Source organism: Sorex fumeus, unplaced genomic scaffold, assembly GCF_029834395.1.
Source record: "Sorex fumeus unplaced genomic scaffold, SorFum_2.1 ptg000021l, whole genome shotgun sequence".
Taxonomy (NCBI): Eukaryota; Metazoa; Chordata; class Mammalia; order Eulipotyphla; family Soricidae; genus Sorex; species Sorex fumeus.
The window spans coordinates 11,858,665-11,879,032 of record NW_026606078.1 but is presented as its reverse complement, the minus strand read 5'-3'; the positions used below and the strand labels follow the sequence as shown (position 1 = coordinate 11,879,032).

At 41.8% G+C, this 20,368-nt stretch overlaps 2 gene segments (V, D, J or C); both read left to right on the top strand.

The window, feature by feature from the left end:
* The first annotated feature begins 267 nt into the window (after positions 1–267).
* On the top strand, positions 268–9,963 carry LOC130022855 (immunoglobulin lambda variable 2-8-like). The segment is given in 3 exon segments: positions 268–313; positions 429–760; positions 9,847–9,963. Coding segments are annotated over 3 exon segments (495 nt in total).
* Positions 9,964–17,560: 7,597 nt separating this feature from the next.
* LOC130022854 (immunoglobulin lambda variable 2-18-like) lies at positions 17,561–20,118 on the top strand. The segment is given in 3 exon segments: positions 17,561–17,606; positions 17,721–17,999; positions 20,057–20,118. Coding segments are annotated over 3 exon segments (387 nt in total).
* Positions 20,119–20,368: the final 250 nt, after the last annotated feature.

Sequence of the window (20,368 nt, the reverse complement as noted above, 5' to 3'; positions counted from 1 at the left end):
GATCACTGGGAGTGGCCTTCATGAATGTCAAAATACGATAAAAAGCCAAGAGAAATAAGCACAAATAATAATGATTTTTTTAAAGTAATGCAGAATCATCTGGAGGCCAAGGCCAGGCCAGAGAGGGGTGATCAGAGGCAGGTGCAAGAAGCAACTTTGCATGCAGGCCCCTCCCTTCTCAGTGGCAGGGGAGGGAGGAATAAGAGCTGGGAGAGTGCCAGGCCCAGGGTTGGGGTGTCAGCAGGCAGCACTCTGGGCATCTCCATCATGACCTGGGCTCTTCTCCTCCTCAGCCTCCTCAGTCAGGGCCCAGGTGAGGCTCACGGAAGGGACCCTGGGAACATCTGGGCTCACCCTTTTTTCTTCCCTCCTCAGGTCCATCCAGAACCACCCTGAACTCACCAGTGTTTTATTTTCTCTTTCTTTAGGGACCTGGGCCCAGAATGCCCTGATTCAGCTTTCCTCCGTGTCCGGGAGTCAGGGACAGACAGTCACCATCTCCTGTACAGGAACCAGCAATGACATTGGGGGATATAATGCTGTCTCCTGGTACCAGCAGCAGGAGGGCACAGCCCCCAAAATGTTGATTTATAACGTCAATAAGCGGCCATCAGGGATCTCTGATCGCTTCTCTGGCTCCAAGTCTGGCAACACAGCGACCCTGACTATCTCTGGGCTCAAGCCTGAGGACGAGGCTGATTACTACTGTAGTTCCTACAGAAGTGCTAACAATCTCACAGTGGTTCACGTTCATAGGGAAGTGAGACAAAAACCTGCCCTGAGTTATCTCATCCTCCTTCCTGTCTTTCTCCACTTAGATGTTCATTTGTTTAAATATTTATTTTAAAATTGAATGACTACAAACTTATGATTTTTTATTTTTTTAAATGATAACATTCTCCAAATTCTTTTATATTTAGTCTTTGTGCTGCACTTTATATTTGTGTCTAAATCTCCCTAAATTTGTATGATATGCATGCATGGACAATAATGAAGTCATAAACTGTTTGAGGTCATCTGTAAAGCCATTTATAGAGTTGGAAAGTTTTTGGATAGAATAGGATTCCCATAATTTCAGTCCTTTAAGTTTTGTGTTGTTATAGTCTCACCTTGATATACCCATTAACTTTTTTATTCCATAATATATTTCTCCTCCTAAATAAACTTCCTATATACCATCAGTTCCTTCCAATATTTCTGCTCCTCAACTCTCTACATAAAAATAATTTACAGTCCATGTCAATACATTTGGACTGGAGCGATAGCACAGCAGGTAGTCTTTGCCTTGCATGCAGCCAACATGGCCGACTTGAGTTCGATTCCTCCGCCCCTCTCGGAGAGCCCGGCAAGCTACCAAGAGTATCTCACCCACATGGCAAAGCCTGGCAAGCTACCCGTGACATATTAGATATGCAAAACACAGTAACAACAAAGTCTCACGATGGAGACTTTACTGGTCCCGCTCGAGAAAATTGATGAACAACGGTAGGACAGGACAGTCAATACATTTGCCTTGCTAGGAGTTCATTACTTTTATGAATTCATATAGAAAAATAGTTATTTAATTTTTCTTAATGATCTCAATATTTTCTAGCTTCATTCATCCAAAAACCTACATAAATCAATTGTTACAGATAAATAATAATTCCTTTATGAGCGATAGCCCAGCATATAGAGCATTTGCCTTGCACACAGCCAACATGGCCAACCCGAGTTCGATTTCTACACCCCCCTCAGAGAGCCCGGCAAGCTACCGAAAGTATCTTGCCAGCACGGCAAAGCCTGGCAAGCTACCTGTGTCATATTCGATATGCCAAACACAGTAACCATTGTCATGATGGAGACGTTACTGGGCAGCTCGAGCAAATTGATGAACAACGGGAGGACAGTAACAGTGGCAGTGATTATAAATGACTTGAAACTTGAGAAATTTATCAAAGAATAAAATTAAGTACCAATTTCTGGCTTTTTTCATTCACAGAACACAAGCAAATAAATACTTGGAATCTTTGAAATGGGTCTATCTAGAAGCAAACTGAACCAAATTGAAATGTGAGCACAACTAAGTGCTGTGATATTTGGAGGTGCAGAAATTTCAGGATCTGTAGACCTGGGATGAATCTGCAGGAACCGTAGTGAAGCCATGAAGTTAGCATCAGCAGTCGGCATGGCAGCAGCAGTGACCAGTGGTAGGACCTCAGAAGCTTCGGTAGGGGATAATATGACCTGCCCCATTCTGAGGCGCCCCAGATTTTGATCAGGGGAAAACAATATGTCTATGAATTTCAGCTGCTTGACTTGCATTTCCTCAGAGATTTAGGCTGTGAATCTGAAGAACAAGGCTGGTGTGTCAGTCAGCATGACAGATGTTGTCGCTGTATGCTTATATTTAAAACGGGCACTTTGCTGTAATAAAACTTTTTAAAATAAACAAAATAAGAATGAAAAAGAAGACCATAAAATGGGCACTTTGTAGAAATCATCTTTTTTTTCTTTTAATTTACTTTGTCTTTCTTGGATTTTGAGGACCAGAGAAAGATGAAAAGAAAGAACTAGAAAGAATCGAAGTGGATTTCAATTCTTTCATTTCTCTCCAAGTTCTATGTTTCCCAACATAGAGGAAAAGAGAGGGATTGGAGGAGTGGATTTTCAGCTTAGTTGTGTTTTTTTTTCAGTTGCGCTTTTTATCTGTCTTATATCCAATGCTGTACGTGGCCACCAAATGGAGGAAAAGTTCTGGGTCTGGAAAATTCATTACTGTGGTTTATTCTGAAAAGTTTGGTATACAAACAGCTGCATATCTTACAGTCTTCTTAGAAGAAATATGGGTCGTTGTGCTAGTTTGGTGGCTATTCTTGAATCCAGAGGCACAATATGGGAAACAGGAAGTTCACGACTTTTGATGTTGCTTTACAGGCAGGAACTTTCCCTCCTGATCCACATTTTCTGGTCACATATTGAATTACTCAAGTAGCTGTCCCCTCTGTGTGTTCTCAGATCTCTCTGCTGCGTAGGATGGAGAAATGTTGGTGTGAGCTCCCTACAGCTGGAATAGAATCTGTTGCTGAATGTCTTATTTAACTTGAAATTAAAGTGGTATTTTTTAAAAACACTCTTCTTGAACTTACAGTTCCCCTTTTCTGCTTTATTGCTTTACTAGTGTGAGGCCTAAGGGTGTAGACACAATGACTATGGCGCTTTCACATTAAGTTGTTTTGCCTACTGGGTCACACATTAGATTTTAGTACTCACACACTTAGCGCTCTGATCCCTGGGGAAGTATTTTTTCTGATGCAGGGGTTCACTTTTCTTAGTACTGCTCACTGTGGGTTGCAGTTGTTTGTTTTGGTGTTCACACCCACCTGGATGTTACATTTTAGAAAATCCCTTATGATGCTGGGATGCAGGCAGCAGAGCTGCCAGTTAGAAACAGCAGAGCTTCCAGGATCCTGTTCGGGACACGTGGTGGCACCAGGAATCGACCTTCAACACTTACTGGTGCTAGACAGGCCCTTTAGCCAGTAAGCTAGTCTACAGACCCTAACTCAGCTTTAGAACATAGGAAGTAGAGAATGTGAAAATTGAAGAAAAAGCAAAAGACAAAATATGAGAAATTGAAGGTAGGTTTCCAAACCTTTGAAAGGAATAAAGAGGGTTTATAACTTTATATTGAGCTTAACTATACAGGGTGGGTTGGTGGTTTATATTAATACATCATTTATATAGAAGTTTATGTATCACTCACTTAAACATTTACTCCTTCACTGAGTTGAAGGAAGCCCAGAATATTTAAAATCATCTATGGCCTAATAGATTTACATGAAGTAAAAGAACAGAGAAAAAAAAGCATGTTGTGAGGTTTAATCCTCTCAATTTGCTCCCCAATACATTTGCCCTCATCTCGTCCCGTGACTGCAGGAACTCTTTACTGACAGTAGCTCATGAAAGGAAATATTGAAATTTTTCCAAGTTAGTTTCCTTTCCTGATCATTTATATTAGAGAAAGAATGTTCTCAACCTTCTCAGGGACCCACAAAAGCCATGTCTTTTAAGGAAAAAGACTCTTCTTTTGTGGAAAATCCCTATTGCTTTTGCTCCTTCTACTTGGAGGCACCTGAATGATTTCAAATAAGTAGCAGGCAATACAGCTTCAAATCATTAGACCCTCTGCAAAGATCCCAACTTGGGCTCCTTCATCTATTATTTCACTTCTATTAGTGTCTTAATAACTCTTGGGGCTATCCTGTTCAGTGTATGCACATTTAGGAGTATGAGTTTTCTGATAATTTGAAATATAGAGTTAATTTATCTGCATTGCATCTATGCTGGTGGATTTACCACTTGGCAGATTGCGTATTTACATTATATCACTCTAAATTTTTATTAAATTTTATGGTATGCTTATTATCTATTTCAAAAATATTTCTGTATGCTTAGAGTGGATACTTTGTAGATATTATTGGATTATTCTGCACTTTTCCTTCAATTTTTTGGTCATTTTGACTTGAGGACAAGAGAGAGATTGGGAAGGTACTAGAAAGAAGTGATTTGGTTAAAAACATGGAGGAAAAGAAGAGGAACTGGAGGAGAGATTTTACAGTTCAATGTGCTTTCTTCATGAGATGTGGTAATGCAATATTTGGACACCAGGGGGAAGTGAAGGCCTTGGTCTGGGAAGATCATTGTGTGGTTTACCCTGAATTATTATGAAGTACCAATACCTGCTTATCTCTCGCTTTTTCTAGGAAGAAATATGGGTGGATGTACTAGTTTGAAAGATTCTTTACTTTTTAAAAGAGAATTTTCTCTGCTTTGTATTTCGTGTGAAATAAAAAATGTTCTTGAATGCCATTGTCTAGGCTTTTAAGGGACCTTAGGGTGGTTTGGTTTAAGTCTTGCAAGTTAGGGTGGCATTAAACTGTGGGAGGAGACAGTTATTTACCATATTTGTTTTACAGTGATCAGGTTATTAGCCTGCAAAGAGCAGAGTTCAAAAGGCATCCCAAGAAATTAAAAAGTTTAACCGTGGAGTACACTTCTTTTCTGGGTTTTTTTCATACTTTCTATGTAATTTTACTAAAGTATGGCTTGTTGGCTAGATGCATTAGAATTCGAATTTCTCGGAGTACTTCAAATGTTTGGGCTGGAGTGATAACACAAAGGTAGGGCATTTGCCTTGCATGCGGCCGACCCGAGTTTGATTCCTCCGTCCTTCTCAGAGAGCCCGGCAATCTACTGAGAGTATCCTGCCTGCACAGCAGAGGCTGGCAAACTCCCCATGGCATATTCGATATGCCAAAAACAGTAACAACAAGACTCACAATGGAGACATTACTGGTTCCCATTCGAGCAAATTGATGAACAGGAGGACAGTGCTACAGTGCAGTGCTTATTTCACTCAATAGCAAAGTTAGTATCTTTTAAAAATTGATGAATTTATAGTTGTCATTTTCTTTCCTCTTTCGTTTTTTTAGTGGTTGTGGTTGATATCAAAAGCTTTTTATCACACTGACAATGGTGCTTTCAACTTTGTCAAAACCTTTCATCGTTTTGCTCATTAGGGTCACACATTGAGCATTGGAACTCCCTGGGGCTCTGTTTTCCTGGTGAAAATATTAATGTCTTATAGTACTACTTATCATTGGATGTTCCTGATAGTTTTGCTGTGCACATCAAGTAGATGTTGTATTGCAGAAAATCTCTTCTGGTGCCAGAGTCCAAACAACAAATCTGCCAAACTGAAACAACACAGCTTCAAGAATCATGTTCATGACATGTGGTGGCTGCAGGACTTGAACTTGAAACCTTACTCGTGTAAGGCAGGCATTGTATATTAGAAAGTGTCAGAACTGAAAAAGAAATTAAAAAAAAATTGACAAAATGTGAGAAATGGAAAGGAAGTTTTTCAAGTCTTTCCCCATCCCTATTCCACCCATTTTATTTAAATATTGTGGTTAACAAAGTTGATAACAAGGCAGCAAATATTTGTTGTTATAGGGAGCCAAAATTCCAACACCAATTTCACCACCACTGTCACCTTTCCTCTACAATTCACTTCATTTTCCCAACCAGTCTTCAATCATACCCCAATAGCAAGCACACAATAATTTGTTTTTTGTTGCTTTTTACTACTAAATGGATAATGGAAAGATCAAAAATTATTTCAGTATAAGGAAATTTGCAAAAATTGTATATCTACATGGGTATATTAAGTCCTTGTCTGAGGTTTTACTTAGCAGTTGTTGCAGTTAATCCTGCTGTATAATTTTTATTAGTTGAGATTGTTAGTAATGTTTGTTTGAGATTGGTTGTCTTTGACATTACATTACCGAACAGTCAGGTGTGCTACTATTGGTATGTTTTCCAAGCTTTTGGAAGAAATAACAATGAGATGTAATTTTAAGTTGGTCTTTACAATACAGTCTGGAGAGGTGGAATTTTATTCACATATCATTTAAATAGAGATTGTTGTATCATTCACCTATATATTTATTGGTTCACTGACTTAAAGGAAGTCTAAGAATGTTGAAACTATATTAGTATTACAATATTTAGTATTATACATAGCATTATATATTATATAATATACATTATTATGCATATCATATATACTATATTTCACATAGGATTATAATCACTATATAAGGTAAAATAGAATAAAATGTTGGAATTCAAATGCAAATGTTCAAATTCATAAGAAGTACCTCACTGTGTATATACAAAGGTACAAAACTGAGCTTATACTTCTCTTTTTCTCATACTACTCTTTTAAAATACAGTCCATAATTTACTGTCTTGATTCTTGTTGAATGAGAATTGGAGAGAGGAAATTGATGTTGACAAGTTCCAGAATGCAAAGGCAACATTGGGAGACACAAAGGGGATTATCATTCTTTGTGTTTTTCTGTATTGCTCTTTATTGCTTGGACTTCCTCGATTTGGAGCATCCCTATGGTGGGTAGGTCTCTCTCTCTCTCTCTCTCTCTCTCTCTCTCTCTCTCTCTCTCTCCTTTACCTATTTTCATTACATAGCTCTTATACAGAGTGTTCATTTCCAACTATCTTTGTCATAGTGGTTCCTTCTCTATCCCAACTGCCTTCCTCCCCTGCACTTTTCACTTTCTAGATAAGAAAATTATCACTTAAATAAACCTTGGGAGCGAATGAGAGGAATGTGTTGCAGAAATGCCTCCAGAAGGAGATGGGTGAGTTCCACGACCAGTCCGAACAGTCCCAACAGCTGAAAACCTCCAGAACTCAGTTGCACCATGCTCATAGATGATCGTCACAGGCTCAGATGAGCCTCATCCTTGAGTGAATTTGCTGAAAAACCCAAAAATGAGGGTTTTGTGGCCAAAGTCTCCAGATTCACATGATGTAGGTAATGGGTAACCTCCCCCATCTCCCTTTGCTTCTGGTAGTCTGGCAGTCACAGCCACGGACTGCCTCAGGGGCCATATAAGCTCATTAACAGCCATGATCCAGAGACTCAAATATAAACCTTGAAAGAGAAAGAGAGCAGCAAGTCACAGAGATGTCTTCAGATCCCAATGTCACCATCCAATTAAAAATTCAATTCTACCAGCATCACCCTATTGAAATATTAGAATGACTGGAGTTCATGTCTGCAAATACTGTAACACAACTTCTAAAAGTCTATAAAGGGCTTAATAACTCCAGGGTTATATAACAATCTTTACACACTTTCCTGTAAGAAAAGTTATGGGGATAATATCTGGCAAATTCTTCATAAGAAGAAATACAAAGTACTATCGTGGTTTTTGTGCAGACTTGGGGGGTTGGGTATAATAATTCAAAATATGGTGATGAAAAGGTGTAATGGTGGTGAGATTGATGTTGAAATATTGAATGTAATAAATTATTGTGAACACCTTTATAAAAATAAATTAAAAAATAAAAGTATGACTTTCTTAGTGACAGGTTCTGTGTCCAGACCAAGTTTCAAAATAAAGAGGAACAGTGTTGGGTGGGCCCAGGGAGCTCAGGGTAGAAGGGCCCCTGGAAGCCATGGGTGAGCACATGCATACAGGGATCATGAACCAGCCCAGAGTTTTTACATCGTATTGAAATTCCTGGAGCATGCACATAACATTTAGCTGAGAACTTACACAGAAATTCCTACTCCTTATTTCATTCCTCCTGATCCCCGATGAATTGCTAAATTCACCTGCACTAAAGTCTTTTTCTCGGGGGTATGGTGCAGCCAGTAGGTCAATTTGTACCTGTGAGGTGAGTGCATCAGCAGCCTGATGGCACCGTTAGGCATTCAGATATCCACAAATTGCTGCTGTGCCTTTGGCCAGACCCCAAAAACTTGTGGCAAAGTTTACCAAGAAAACAAATGGCCAAAATTTAGGTATGTGGGAGACACACACAAACCACCTCCAGCTCAGCTATATAATTGAAGGCATGGCTTCTCTGGTTCCTTATCGAACTGCTAAACGTCCATGAGCCCAGAGACTCAGAAAGGAATCTCCGAACCCAAAGGCTTTTGGCAGAAATGCATCCTGTTCCTGCAGCAGGTTACTGGCGCCAGGCCACTCCAGCTGGGAATTGGTTTTGTGCCTTGGCCTATTCCCCTGGGCGGCCTGGTGACCACCATCCTCCAGAGACCACTGGACAATCAGTTTTGGGTCTGCAGTGACAAGACATGCGGGACCTCATCAGATGGGGGTGGAACCAGCCCTTTCCTCCCTATCCCAGCGAAACCCCAAGTCGCTACCTATAAACGGCCTCTCTGGCTCCTGAGCAAGCTAATTAATGTCCATGATCCCAGAGACTCAGAAACAAATCTCAAAACCCAGCAGCTTTTAGCAGGAATGCATCTGGACTGCATATAAGGTGGCTGCAGCCTCAGAGCTTCTTGGATAGCCAGGTATGAACCAGTTTTGACAGGGCAACTGCAGTCTCATGGGAAGGGGGACGGTACCGACTCATCCTTCACGCCCTACCGAGGTCACGAGTTGCCCCCCAAGAGCAGTTCTCTGGCACGGCCATGGCTCCAGAGGCAAAAGGACTGAGTCCACAGCCCAGCAGCTTGCGTCAGAAAAGTGAATGGACCATGAGTTAAACTATGGCGCCATGCCTCCCCAGGAGGGAAAGGTTGTTGCTCCCTTCTGCCTTTGCCCCCCTCAGCGGCAAGGTGGCAACCACCTCAGAGCTTATAAGAAAGCCAGGTATGAGCTGGTGGTGACGGGGCAACTGAAGTCTCATGGGAAAAGGAGACGTACCGGCTCATCCGTTGCGCCTTACCGAGGTGATGAGTTGCCCCCCCCTCGAGCACAGCCATAACACCAGATGCACAGAAACCAATCTAGTAATTATCTGGCTCTTTGCAGAAATCCAAAATCGTGAGGCCACTATTGTGGCCACGTGAGGTTATATGATTCTCATAACCAGCTATAAAAAACATTTCACAATGCCTTTTCAGCAATTCTGATGGTTGGGGGGGGGGGGATTCTAAACAATAATGGTGCCATCTTTTGTCAAAATAATGAATGTAATCAATGAAGAGAATAGTAAAGTGGAAATCATCTGTCTCACAGGCATTGGGAGGGGTGCGAGGGGAGTATATTGGGGTTCTTGGTGGTGAAAATTGAGTACTGGTGAGGGAGAGCTGTTTGATCATTGTGTGACCAAGACTTAAACCTGAAAACTTGGTAACTCTTCCCACAGTGATTCAATAAATAAATCTAAGAAGAAAAAATAATAAAATTATGAAAAAAGTAAGATGGAGTTCATGCCCATTCAATCAGCTAATCAGTGGCTGAATAAATAGCAGTACTCCTATGTTAAAAAAATACTTAAGTCTTTTTCTCACTACAGTTTAAGAACTCTGTACTACAAATTCAGAACTGCATTCATAGCTACCAGAGTAGAGCAGACAGACACAATGAGGATGCGGTGTACAAGTCCAGCAAGATTAATGAACTAGGTTGGTGATGTCTAAATGTCTGTACCAGTACCAACTGTTTCTATAACCTCTCGGCCAGAAATAATCCCTGAGCATTTCCAGATGTGGCCCCAAGATCAAATTAAATAACCAAAAATAGCTGGAGTAACCATACTTTTATCAAAATAGATTTCAAAACAAAAATTCTATGAGGAAAGGTGACAGATGGTCATCATGTAATAATCAAATTATCGAGCAAATGATCTGTACATCAAAAAGAACTTACACTCCTAAACATACACTTACCTAATGTTGAATCATCAAGATATATAGAACAACCTGTATAGATCTGAAAAAAGTTTCTGAGAGCAATAAAATAGTAGTAGTAGATTTTAACACCACTCTCTCTCACTGCCTGATAGATAAACCAGAAAGATACTCAAAAAGAAAACACTGGTCCTAAAGTAAGAAATTGAGGAGTTGGTTCCAGCAGACCTTCCTAGATATCTTCACCCCTCTCCGAAACCCCAAATTTGGTGTAAATATTCTTCTCCAATAAACATGGAACATTCTCTAAGAGCTTGGAGTTCTTAAAATGCTGAGAAAATCTCAAGGCCAAACTAGGCTGCCAAAATGAAGAAGACAAAAATGACTGTACTTTCAATGCACGTACGCTGGCATCAGATGCATCCATCGAGGACTTGATGGTACAAGCTCGAAAGATCAAGTACGACATCATTGGTCTGACTGAGACCAGAAGGCATCAATCACATTACGCTGTTTTTGACACTGGAGAAGAACTCTTCCTCGGAATATGCAACAAAACAGGTGTCGGAGGTGTCGGTGGTCCTTGTCAACACGAACTTGGCCATGATCATTGATTCATTCCAATGCCAAACAACCCGAATTGATGATTACACTTGAATAGATGTGGCTCATTCTGGCAGTTTCTATCTTGGTTGTCTATGCAGCAACATCCAATTATGATGAAGGAGAAATTGAGAAGTTCTACATGGAGCTGGAGAAGTTCTATAAAGAAGACCACACCTTCTACAAGATTATTGTTGGTGATTTTAATGCCAAGATAATACCGAGAACATAAGCTGAAGAACTCCACATCGGGACCCATGGCCTAGAGTGGAACAAACAGGGTGAGAGTCTCTCTTGAGTTTCTCATGTATACCTAGACAATCCATGGTAACTCACAGTTCCAGAAGGCTGAATCTAAACGTTGGACATGGGAGTCTCCTGGTGGACGGTTCCACAACAAAATTGACCACATCATATTCAATCGACGGTTTTGCCTGACTGATGTCGCTGTCTTCCCAAAATTTCAAGCAGTATCAGACTACCTTCTCCTTCATGCAAAATTCTACTTCACAGAGTCAGGAGAAAGGGCTGAAAAGTTTAAGAAGAGAACTCCCAGACGACCACCAACTGGGAGCTCTTTGGCTCTGTTGCAGCAACATGGGAAGATGCCATCATTGATAACATTGACGAGGAATACGATCAACTGGTTCAGCACCTCCATGATTGTGCAAGGAATGCCGAGAGAGATAACCACAAATAAATGCCTATCTTAGAAAACTCTTGAGCTTATTCGCCAATGTGGCTTGGTGCAAGCCTCAGGCAACCGCAAGTGAACATCCGCGCTCAAAAAGCAGTGCAGAGAAGTGATAAATGAAGACCTCAAAGAGAGAAGAGCAGCAGTGCTGGTACATGGGGCAGAAGCGGGAAAATCATTCACCTCGCCCACTGACATTCTTATGGATCTATCACATCTCCTAGAAGGGCAATGGAGAAGATTATCCATGTCTCCTACTTGGGTCTCTTTGATAGCTACGTCCACCTTCCCACACACCAAATTCTACAGGATGGATACATCGTTCCCAACGTTCTCTCTTTCGAAATCCAACACACCATTTTATCAGTAAAGAAGTGAACAGCACCTGGCCAAGACAAGGTCAGACGCAAACAACTTAAGAATCTGCCATTGTTACTCATCAATACACCGGTTTGGCTTTTTCTTTTCACGCTACCTGTCTGAATGCAAAATTCCATCCCAATGGAAAACCAGCAGGATTATACTACTGTACAAGAAGAGAGACATCCACGACATTGGCAACTATCGCTGGATCTGCCTATTGTCTGTCATCTACAAGCTGTTCACTCGAGTCATCCTGAGTAGTATTAGCAGAAGACTAGATGAAGGACAACCATGCGAGCAAGCCAAGTTCTGCAAAGGATTCAGCAAGATCGACCCTATCCGCATAATAACCATGTTCATTGAGGTTTCTCATGAGTTCAAGATGCTGCTCTGTCTAACGTTCATTGATTTAAAGAAGGCCTTTGATTCTGTTGAGATGGAAGTAGTCATCAAAGTCCTAGCAAATCACGGCATTCAAACTCAATACATCAGGATCCTCCCTGAGCTGTATTACGGATTCCCTACCAGGATCTCACCATTCTACACAGATGTGATACCAATTACCGGAACAGGAGGAGTAGAATAAAAAGGAGGAGGAGGAGGAGGAGGAGGAGGAGGAGGAGGAGGAGGAAGAGGAGGAGATATTGGTGGTGGAAAACATATACTGATGAATGTACAGGTGCTGCAACATTATATCACTGAAACCCAATCATGAACAACTTATATGTATATCTCATTGTTTCTCAATTAATTTTTTTAAATTTTTATAAACTAAATGAAGCTAAAATAAAATACTGAGCACCACTAGGTGTGATCCCAAGACAAAACAAAACAAATAGAAAACCCAAAATCAAGGCGTTAGGAGAAAACAAGGAGGAAAAGAACAAGAAGTTTGGAGGATGCTAGAAATTGAAACGAGTGGTAGAAATCAACTTCATTGTGCTGCTTCTATAAATTTTGGTTATGCCACTAGATGACTCCAGGGGGCAGTGATGACCTGTATTCTGGTACTATCTTTACTTAGTTTACCGGAAATAAACTCAAACGTCTCAAAACTTCCTCTCACTAAGTTTATCTAAAAGAAAAATAAGGGTGCACTATCCCAAATGTGCTGTTTCATTGAGTGCAGCAACACAGAAGGGAAAACCGGAAGTTCACTATTGTTCTCTATTAGTTCAAATGTGGCTGCCTCTCCTTTTTACATTCTGTGACCCACATATCGGGGATTCAAATAGTTGTTGTTTCTAAACTCTCATAATTTATAACTAAATTAAAGAGTGTGTATGTTTGGGGGGAGGGGAGAGGCAAATGGTGTTGTGATCTCACTGACCCTTTTACATTTGCATTATATTCTTTTTCTTGAAAGCTGTAAAGTATATCTTCCTCTCCTCTCCCTTATTCAATGTTGCAGAGGTGGTTGTACAATGATGGAGAGCAGGGGGTCTAGATAGACTGACTGTGATACTTTTCCATTGAGTTCTGGTGCTTACTAGAGCTGCACATCAGTTGGCAGAGCTTCCCCACTCAACACCAAGTGTTCCTCAAGGCTGCCCTTCCTGACCTGGTGCCACACATCTTATCTGTTTATTGGGATTGTACACCATTAAGTTTAGAGTTCACACACACACACACACATACACACACACACACACACACTGGGAGTTGCTCGTGAAATTGGGAATTCACACAGCTGCCAATATGAAATAACAAAGCTTCCTAGATTGTACTCAGCACATGTGGAGTTACCAGGGATTGAACTGGAAAGGCAGGCATTCCAAGCTTTGAATTGCCTCATAGGATTTGGATGGTGAGGTGGCAGTAATGGTGATGAAGATAGCTTATTAAATAGTTCATTAAGCTTGTACTTAGTACTGTCCTCCCATTGTTCATCAATTTGCTTGAGCCGGCACAAGTAACATCTCCATTGTGAGACTTGTTGTTACAGATTTTGGTATATCGAATATGCCAGGGGAGCTTGCCAGGCTCTGCAGTGAGGGCGGGATACTCTCTGTAGCTTGCCGGGCTCTCCATCAGGGACAGAGGAATCGAACCTAGATCAGTTGTGTGCAAGGCAAATGTCCGACCCGCTGTGCAATCATTCCAGCCCTTCACATAATAATTCCTAATAAATAGATTGAATTTACCAATAGTCAGGAACTAGAGTGCTACCATGGACTGCTTCATCCTCATAGAAATCCTGAAAAGCAGTTGATATTTCAAGAAAACAGGATTGGGGGAAGGGTGGATAACTGGCTGTGCTCTGGCCTTACTTCTGGCTCTTTTCTCAGGAATCACTCCTAACAAGGGGTTCAGGGACCATACTGGGTGCTTAAGATCAAAGCTGGGTCAATCACTGGCACAAAAAAGGAGCCTTACTCACTCTGTACTCTCTCTCTCTCTCTGGGCTCCCAAAATAGGAATTTTAGAGAAGTAATTTGCTCAAGGTTACTTAGCAAAGTAGTGGTGGAATCAGGATTCCAGTCACCTTTCACTGAACTTGCAACCTCAGGGGCCATCTCCAGTCTTTGATCTTCCACATCCTCAGTGTCAACATAGCAGCAATAGCAGTTCTCTGTGAATGGTGTTGATTCAGTAACCTAAGTATTATGCACAGAGAAATAGGCCAGCTGACTCTGTTAACAGTTCTCTCTCCACAGCACCACTTAAGAAAAGGCAAGGCTGGAAATGTGACAGCAGGCTAATGAGAGAGGAAAATGGACTGTGTGAAAATGAATGTAAATCTTACCTAAGGCTTACAGCTTTTCAAACAATCACCCCTAGAGCTCATGGTTACAGTCAAAAGATGAAGAGCCTGTTGAGGGCCTCCATACTGGCCGAACTGAAGGCTGCCGTTCCCTTCAAACTCATCACCAGCACTCTGATAACCCTCTCGCTTCACTCTCCTACACCAAGTGCACTCCCTGAATGCTGGTGACTTTTTCCACAGACAAAATTAAACACAAAATGGCTTCACAACTGCCCAGAGGCTTCTTTCCAAGTATGTCATGGTCATGGTCCTCCCGTTGTTCATTGATTTGCTCGAGCGGGCCCAGTAACATTGTGAGACTTGTTACTGTGTTTGGCATATCGAATACCTCATGGGTAGCTTGCCAGGCTCTCTAAGAGGGGTGGAGGAATCGAACTCGGTTGGCCATGTTGGCTGCGTGCAAGGCAAATGCCCTACCCGCTGTGCTATCGCTCCAGCCCCTCCAAGGATGTACATATTAAAATGTTCACCACATACCTGCTCCTCTTCCAATCAAGTACCCATGTCTAAACACCTATTACTGGGAAGCTGAGACACTGCAGGTTAAGTTTCAAAGAATAACAACAACAAAATCACTTTTGTGCTTACACCAGCAAAGGTTTTTAAGACAGCCGGTGGCAGAACTCTCTCTCTCGAGCGGCTGAGCCCACTCCCAGATGTCCAGTTTGGCAGCCGAAACTCCTCTCCAGACCCAGCCATCATAGAGCAGGTGGTGGAAAGCACAGTGGGCTGATGTGAGTTATCAGACGAAGATGCAGACTGGGGGTATGCATGTATGAGTGTGTGTGTGTGGGGGGGTTCCTAATTTAGATAGGAATGGACCATCGGTTGACCCCAGCCAGCATCATGAGGCCTGCCTACAATTTGGAATGTCACTGGGACGCTGTAAACGTGAAAGGGGAGTTGAGAACCAGTGGGCAAAGGATGACCTGACACAGTTGGATACTAGTTCCCCTGCCCCGTAGCTCACAAGGTCATTGGGTACACTGCCACCGGAGCGGGAGAAGGGCCCAGCGCTGCAGGCCCTGCAGCAGGGGCTTCTTCAGGGACGTGGCTTATGTTCAAGGGAAGAATGTCTGCTGCCACCTGCCCGGAGACCCAGAGGGAGGCGAGAAGACCGAATCAAGGGCTCCCCGAGACCAGGTCATCCCCCTTCCCCCAAGGCCTCTGGGCTGGAGAGAATTCGCTACAGAGCCACCTTGACATCACCTGGGGCCGCCACCATGTAAGTTTCTACTTACATGTTAATAATCCAAATGGGTTGCCAACCTTAAAAATGTTGATTGAAGGTAGAGTAGAACTCCCAAAGTAGCCATCATTTGGAGAGGCGAAGAATGATTCTAGAAAGCAGGTAAGTGCATTGCATTGAGCCATCCATTTTTGTGGAACTTTTATCTACAGTCTATTTCTAACTGACAGGTGGCGCAGGCAAATACTATATAAATGAGCAAAATCAGTGACTAAGAGACTTAAAGATGGAGCAGACATTTTGGCATCTTGGTAGGGTTGAACAATTAAGAATTGTAGTTCATTCAAAAAGAAGGAACCCAAGATTTAATCATAAGTTGCAGAAAAAGATGAGAATCTAACATTATTTTTAGAAGCTTTTAGGTGAAATAAAGAGAATGATGTAGTATTATGTTGGTTTTTATATTTAGTATCCATATTTACAGAAAGAGGACTTAGAAGCATATAGTATTTACATAAAGAAACTTGATCACATATCTATGAATGTAGTGATCTAGAAGAAAACCACCTTAGAAGGGTGAAAAAACTGCCTGTAGTCTGTCACAAATTAAAGACAAACTGGAACTAAGGTCCTTGGATAATATGACTGTTCATAAATACCGCATTGTACAGATAGGAATGAAGAAAAATCAAACCTGATTTTCTATGTCTCTCAGAGTACTACCTCCATGTAACACCTACTGTGGGATACACAATTTATTTTTAACTCTCCCTAAATATCAAAGCAGGATAAAATAAAGTTGCAAGATGAATAATGTGAAGGAGATCTGAAAAGAAACAGACACAAAAACCTATTGTAGCTGACAGGTGCCCTTGTTTGTTGAAAGGGCTTCCTCCCTGGGGTGTGTATGGGGGGGGGGGGGTTGAACTGGGAGTCACAATCTGCTTCTGAGTCCAGGACAACAAATGCCTCAGCACAAATAAGTGTGGCTGGGGTAATGACAAGATCTTACCTGAATGTCTCACCACCAGCAACCAACCATCAAGAGGAGATGTTTACACAAAAAGGCAGGTTAACTTTGCCAGTGTTAGAGAGACACTGAAGCATGGGCACCCACAAGAGGGCATTTCCTGGAGTAGCACTGTACCGAGTGATCATTGAAGCAGTCACATTACAAACAAAGACCCAGAATAGGAAGGTCATAACTGCATGCGATGTCATCACATTTATTTTCCTCTTCAAAGCAGGAATCAAAATGTTTGAGTAAAATTTATATCAAGGAGAATTAGTTTTCTTGATAGCTGTGCTATACAGAAATACAGAAGTGCCAGAGGTAGTCTATTGCTGGTTCAATCTCTGGCGCCAGATTACTCTCCTGGGTTTGGCTTTGGACTCACAGAGCACCGTGACCCTGGTGGTTCACAGTACCATGCAGTACATTTGGTCCACAGCACGCTACTCATTTCAGGCATTGAACTGGCAGACCCATTAGCAGAGTATCACAGGGAGTGGCCTTCATGCACCCCGTGAATGCCAAAATTAGATAAAAAGTAAATTAAAAAAAGCAATAAGAATGATTTTTTAAAGTAATGCAGAATCATCTGGAGTCCAAGACCAGGCCAGAGAGGGGTGAGCAGAGACAGGTGCAGGAAGCAGCTTTGCATGCAGGCCCCTCCCTTCTCTGGGCAGGGGAGGGATAAGAGCTGAGAGAAAGGCAGGCCCAGGGTTGGGGTGTTAGCAGGCAGCACTCTGGGCATCTCCATCATGACCTGGGCACTCCTCTTCCTCAGTCTGCTCAGTCAGGACTCAGGTAAGGCTCAGGAAAGGGACCCTAGACACATCTGGGCTCACTCATTGTCTCCCTTCCTCAGGTCCATGCAGAACCAGTCTGAACTCATCAGTATTTTATTTTCTCTTTCTTCAGGGACCTGGGCCCAGAATGCCCTGATTCAGCTTCCCTCAGTGTCTGGGACTCGGGGACAGACAGTCACCATCTCCTGTACAGGAACCAGCGATGGCATTGGAAGATATAATCTTGTCTCCTGGTACCAGCAACAGGAGGGCAAGGTCCCCAAAATGCTGATTTATGAGGTCAACCATCGGCCATCAGGGATCCCTGATCGCTTCTCTGGCTCCAAGTCTGGCAACACAGCAACCCTGACCATCTCTGGGCTCATGCCTGAGGATGAGGCTGATTACTACTGTGGCTCAACCAGGCGTGGTGGAACATGCATAGTAGTTCACGTTCATAGGGAAGTGAGACAAAAACCTGCTCCGAGTCATCTTATTCTCTTTCCCTTCTAAACTAAGATTTTCATTATTTTTAAATTTATTTTGAAATTGAATGAGTACAAGCTTTTGGTATTTTTAAGTTCCAACATTCTCAAAATTCTTTCTTATTTACTCTCTTTTCTGCTCTTTTTATTTGTTTCTAATTCTCTCTGAATTTGTATGGTATTCAGGCATGCACAAAAATAGAGTCATAAACTGTTTGAGCTAGTCTGTACATCCACCTATAAAGTTGGAGAGTTTTTGGATAGAATTGGCATCCCATAATTTCAGTCCTTTAAGACATGTTTTCTTTAGTCTCACGTTAATACATGCATTAACATTTTTATTCCATAACATATTTTCCTCTTAAAGAAACTTCCTATATAGCATCAGTTCTTTCCAATATTTCTGCTCCTCAACTCTCTACATAAAAAAATTCACAATCCATGTCAACACTTTTGTATTGCTAGGAGTTTACATATCCCTGTTAGGGATTCATATAGCATATTAGTTGTTTAATTTTTCTTATTGATCTCAATTTTTTCTCGGTTAGTTCTTCCTGAAACCTACATAAATTAATTGTTACAGATAAATAATAATTTCTTTTATGACTATAAATGATTTTCCCTTGATAAATTAAAAAATGAATAAAATTAAGCACCAATTTCTGGTGTTTTCATTCAGAACACACAAGCAAATAGATACTTGAAATCTTTTAAATAGGACTATCCAGAAGCAAACTGAAACAAATTGAAATGTGAACCTGATAAAGTGCTGTGGAATTTGGAGGTCCAGGTACTTCAGGATCCTTAGAAGTGGGATGAGCCTGCAGGAACCTTAGTGAAGCCATGAAGTTAGGTCATAAGCAGTTGGCATAGCTGCAGCAGTGTCAAGCAGTGTGACGTCAGAAGCTTCTGTAGTGGGGAACATGGACCACCCCCATTCTCAGGGTGTCCCAGTTTTAACCATGGGATTCCAGTGTGACTGTGAATTTCAGTTGCTTGACTTGCATCTCCTCCGAGATTTAGGTTGTGAATCTGAAGAGCAAAACTGGTGGATGAGTCAACATGAAGAGGTTGTCACTGTGTGCTTATATTTAAAAAGGGCATTTGCTGTAATAAAACTTTTAAAAATAAACAAAAATAAAAAAGAAAACCATAAAATGGGGACTCTGTAGGAATCGTCTGTATTTCTTTTCTATTAATGTACGTTTTCTTTTTCTTTCTTTTTTTTTTTATTCTGAGGACCAGGGAAAGAGATTGAAAAGGACTAGAAAGAATCAAGGTGGTTTTCAATTCTTACATTTCCCTCAAAGTCTCGATGTTTCCCATCTGTGTAATCTCCGGGCAGCTAAGGGAGCTCCCCGCAGCTCAGCTCTCCCTCTCACCACCCTCATGAGATGCCATTCCTCTACCCAGGGTGCCCCATGCCATGGGTGGATGAAGGAGGAGATGAGGGCCAGGCTGGTTGATGATCAGTTGCCATTTATTCCATTCTCGCCACTTGTCTGTTCCAATCTCTCTAAGCTCTTCGTTCTCTTCTCACACTGCCCCTCATTCCTGTCTCCTCCTGTCTCTCCCGCTCATCTCTCTGCGCTCCCTCTCACAGTCTGGTCTCTTGTTTCTCCAAGCGCCTGCTCCTGCATTCCTCCCCTACGTTCTTCTACATCGATCCCCTTTGCTATTCTTTCCGCTTCATCATGCTGCCCTGGTCTCTTTCTGGTCTCTCTCCAACACCCATCCTTGGAGGTAGCTATGGCTACCCTGTCCTGCAATAAAATCAACATATCAAAAGCCCTTCCTGACTGCCCATCAGGCCCAAGGGAAGAAATCCCACCTAGGGATGTTTCTCTTCTCCTTAGTCCAATAACTTAATTGATATCTTAATTAGCATCTTAATTCTACTTCTTAATATTAGTTATTTTGTATGGACACAGTAAGAGATACATTGAGCTTCTAGGGTGACTCTTCTGGGAACATCTCGCCATAGGCTCAGTCTACAGTGCTCAGACTGGATTTATCATTCCTAGACCTAGCAGGGTCCTGATCTAGTTATTACATTTTGGATCATTACAGAACTTGTCCATATCCATGCTCTTAACTTATAGTTATAACTATAAGTTAAGAGCCCTTCCTGACTGCCTGGCTTTGGCCAGAACCATTTCAATGCCAGGGTAGCTCATAGCTGATAGCTTGACCTGGATCCATCCAGTCCCTCGTAGGGATCCTGCTTTGGGGGATCTAAGAAGTAAGGGCAACTGAGGCTTAAATCGTGAGAACAGATGTCCAGGAGGTAATATTA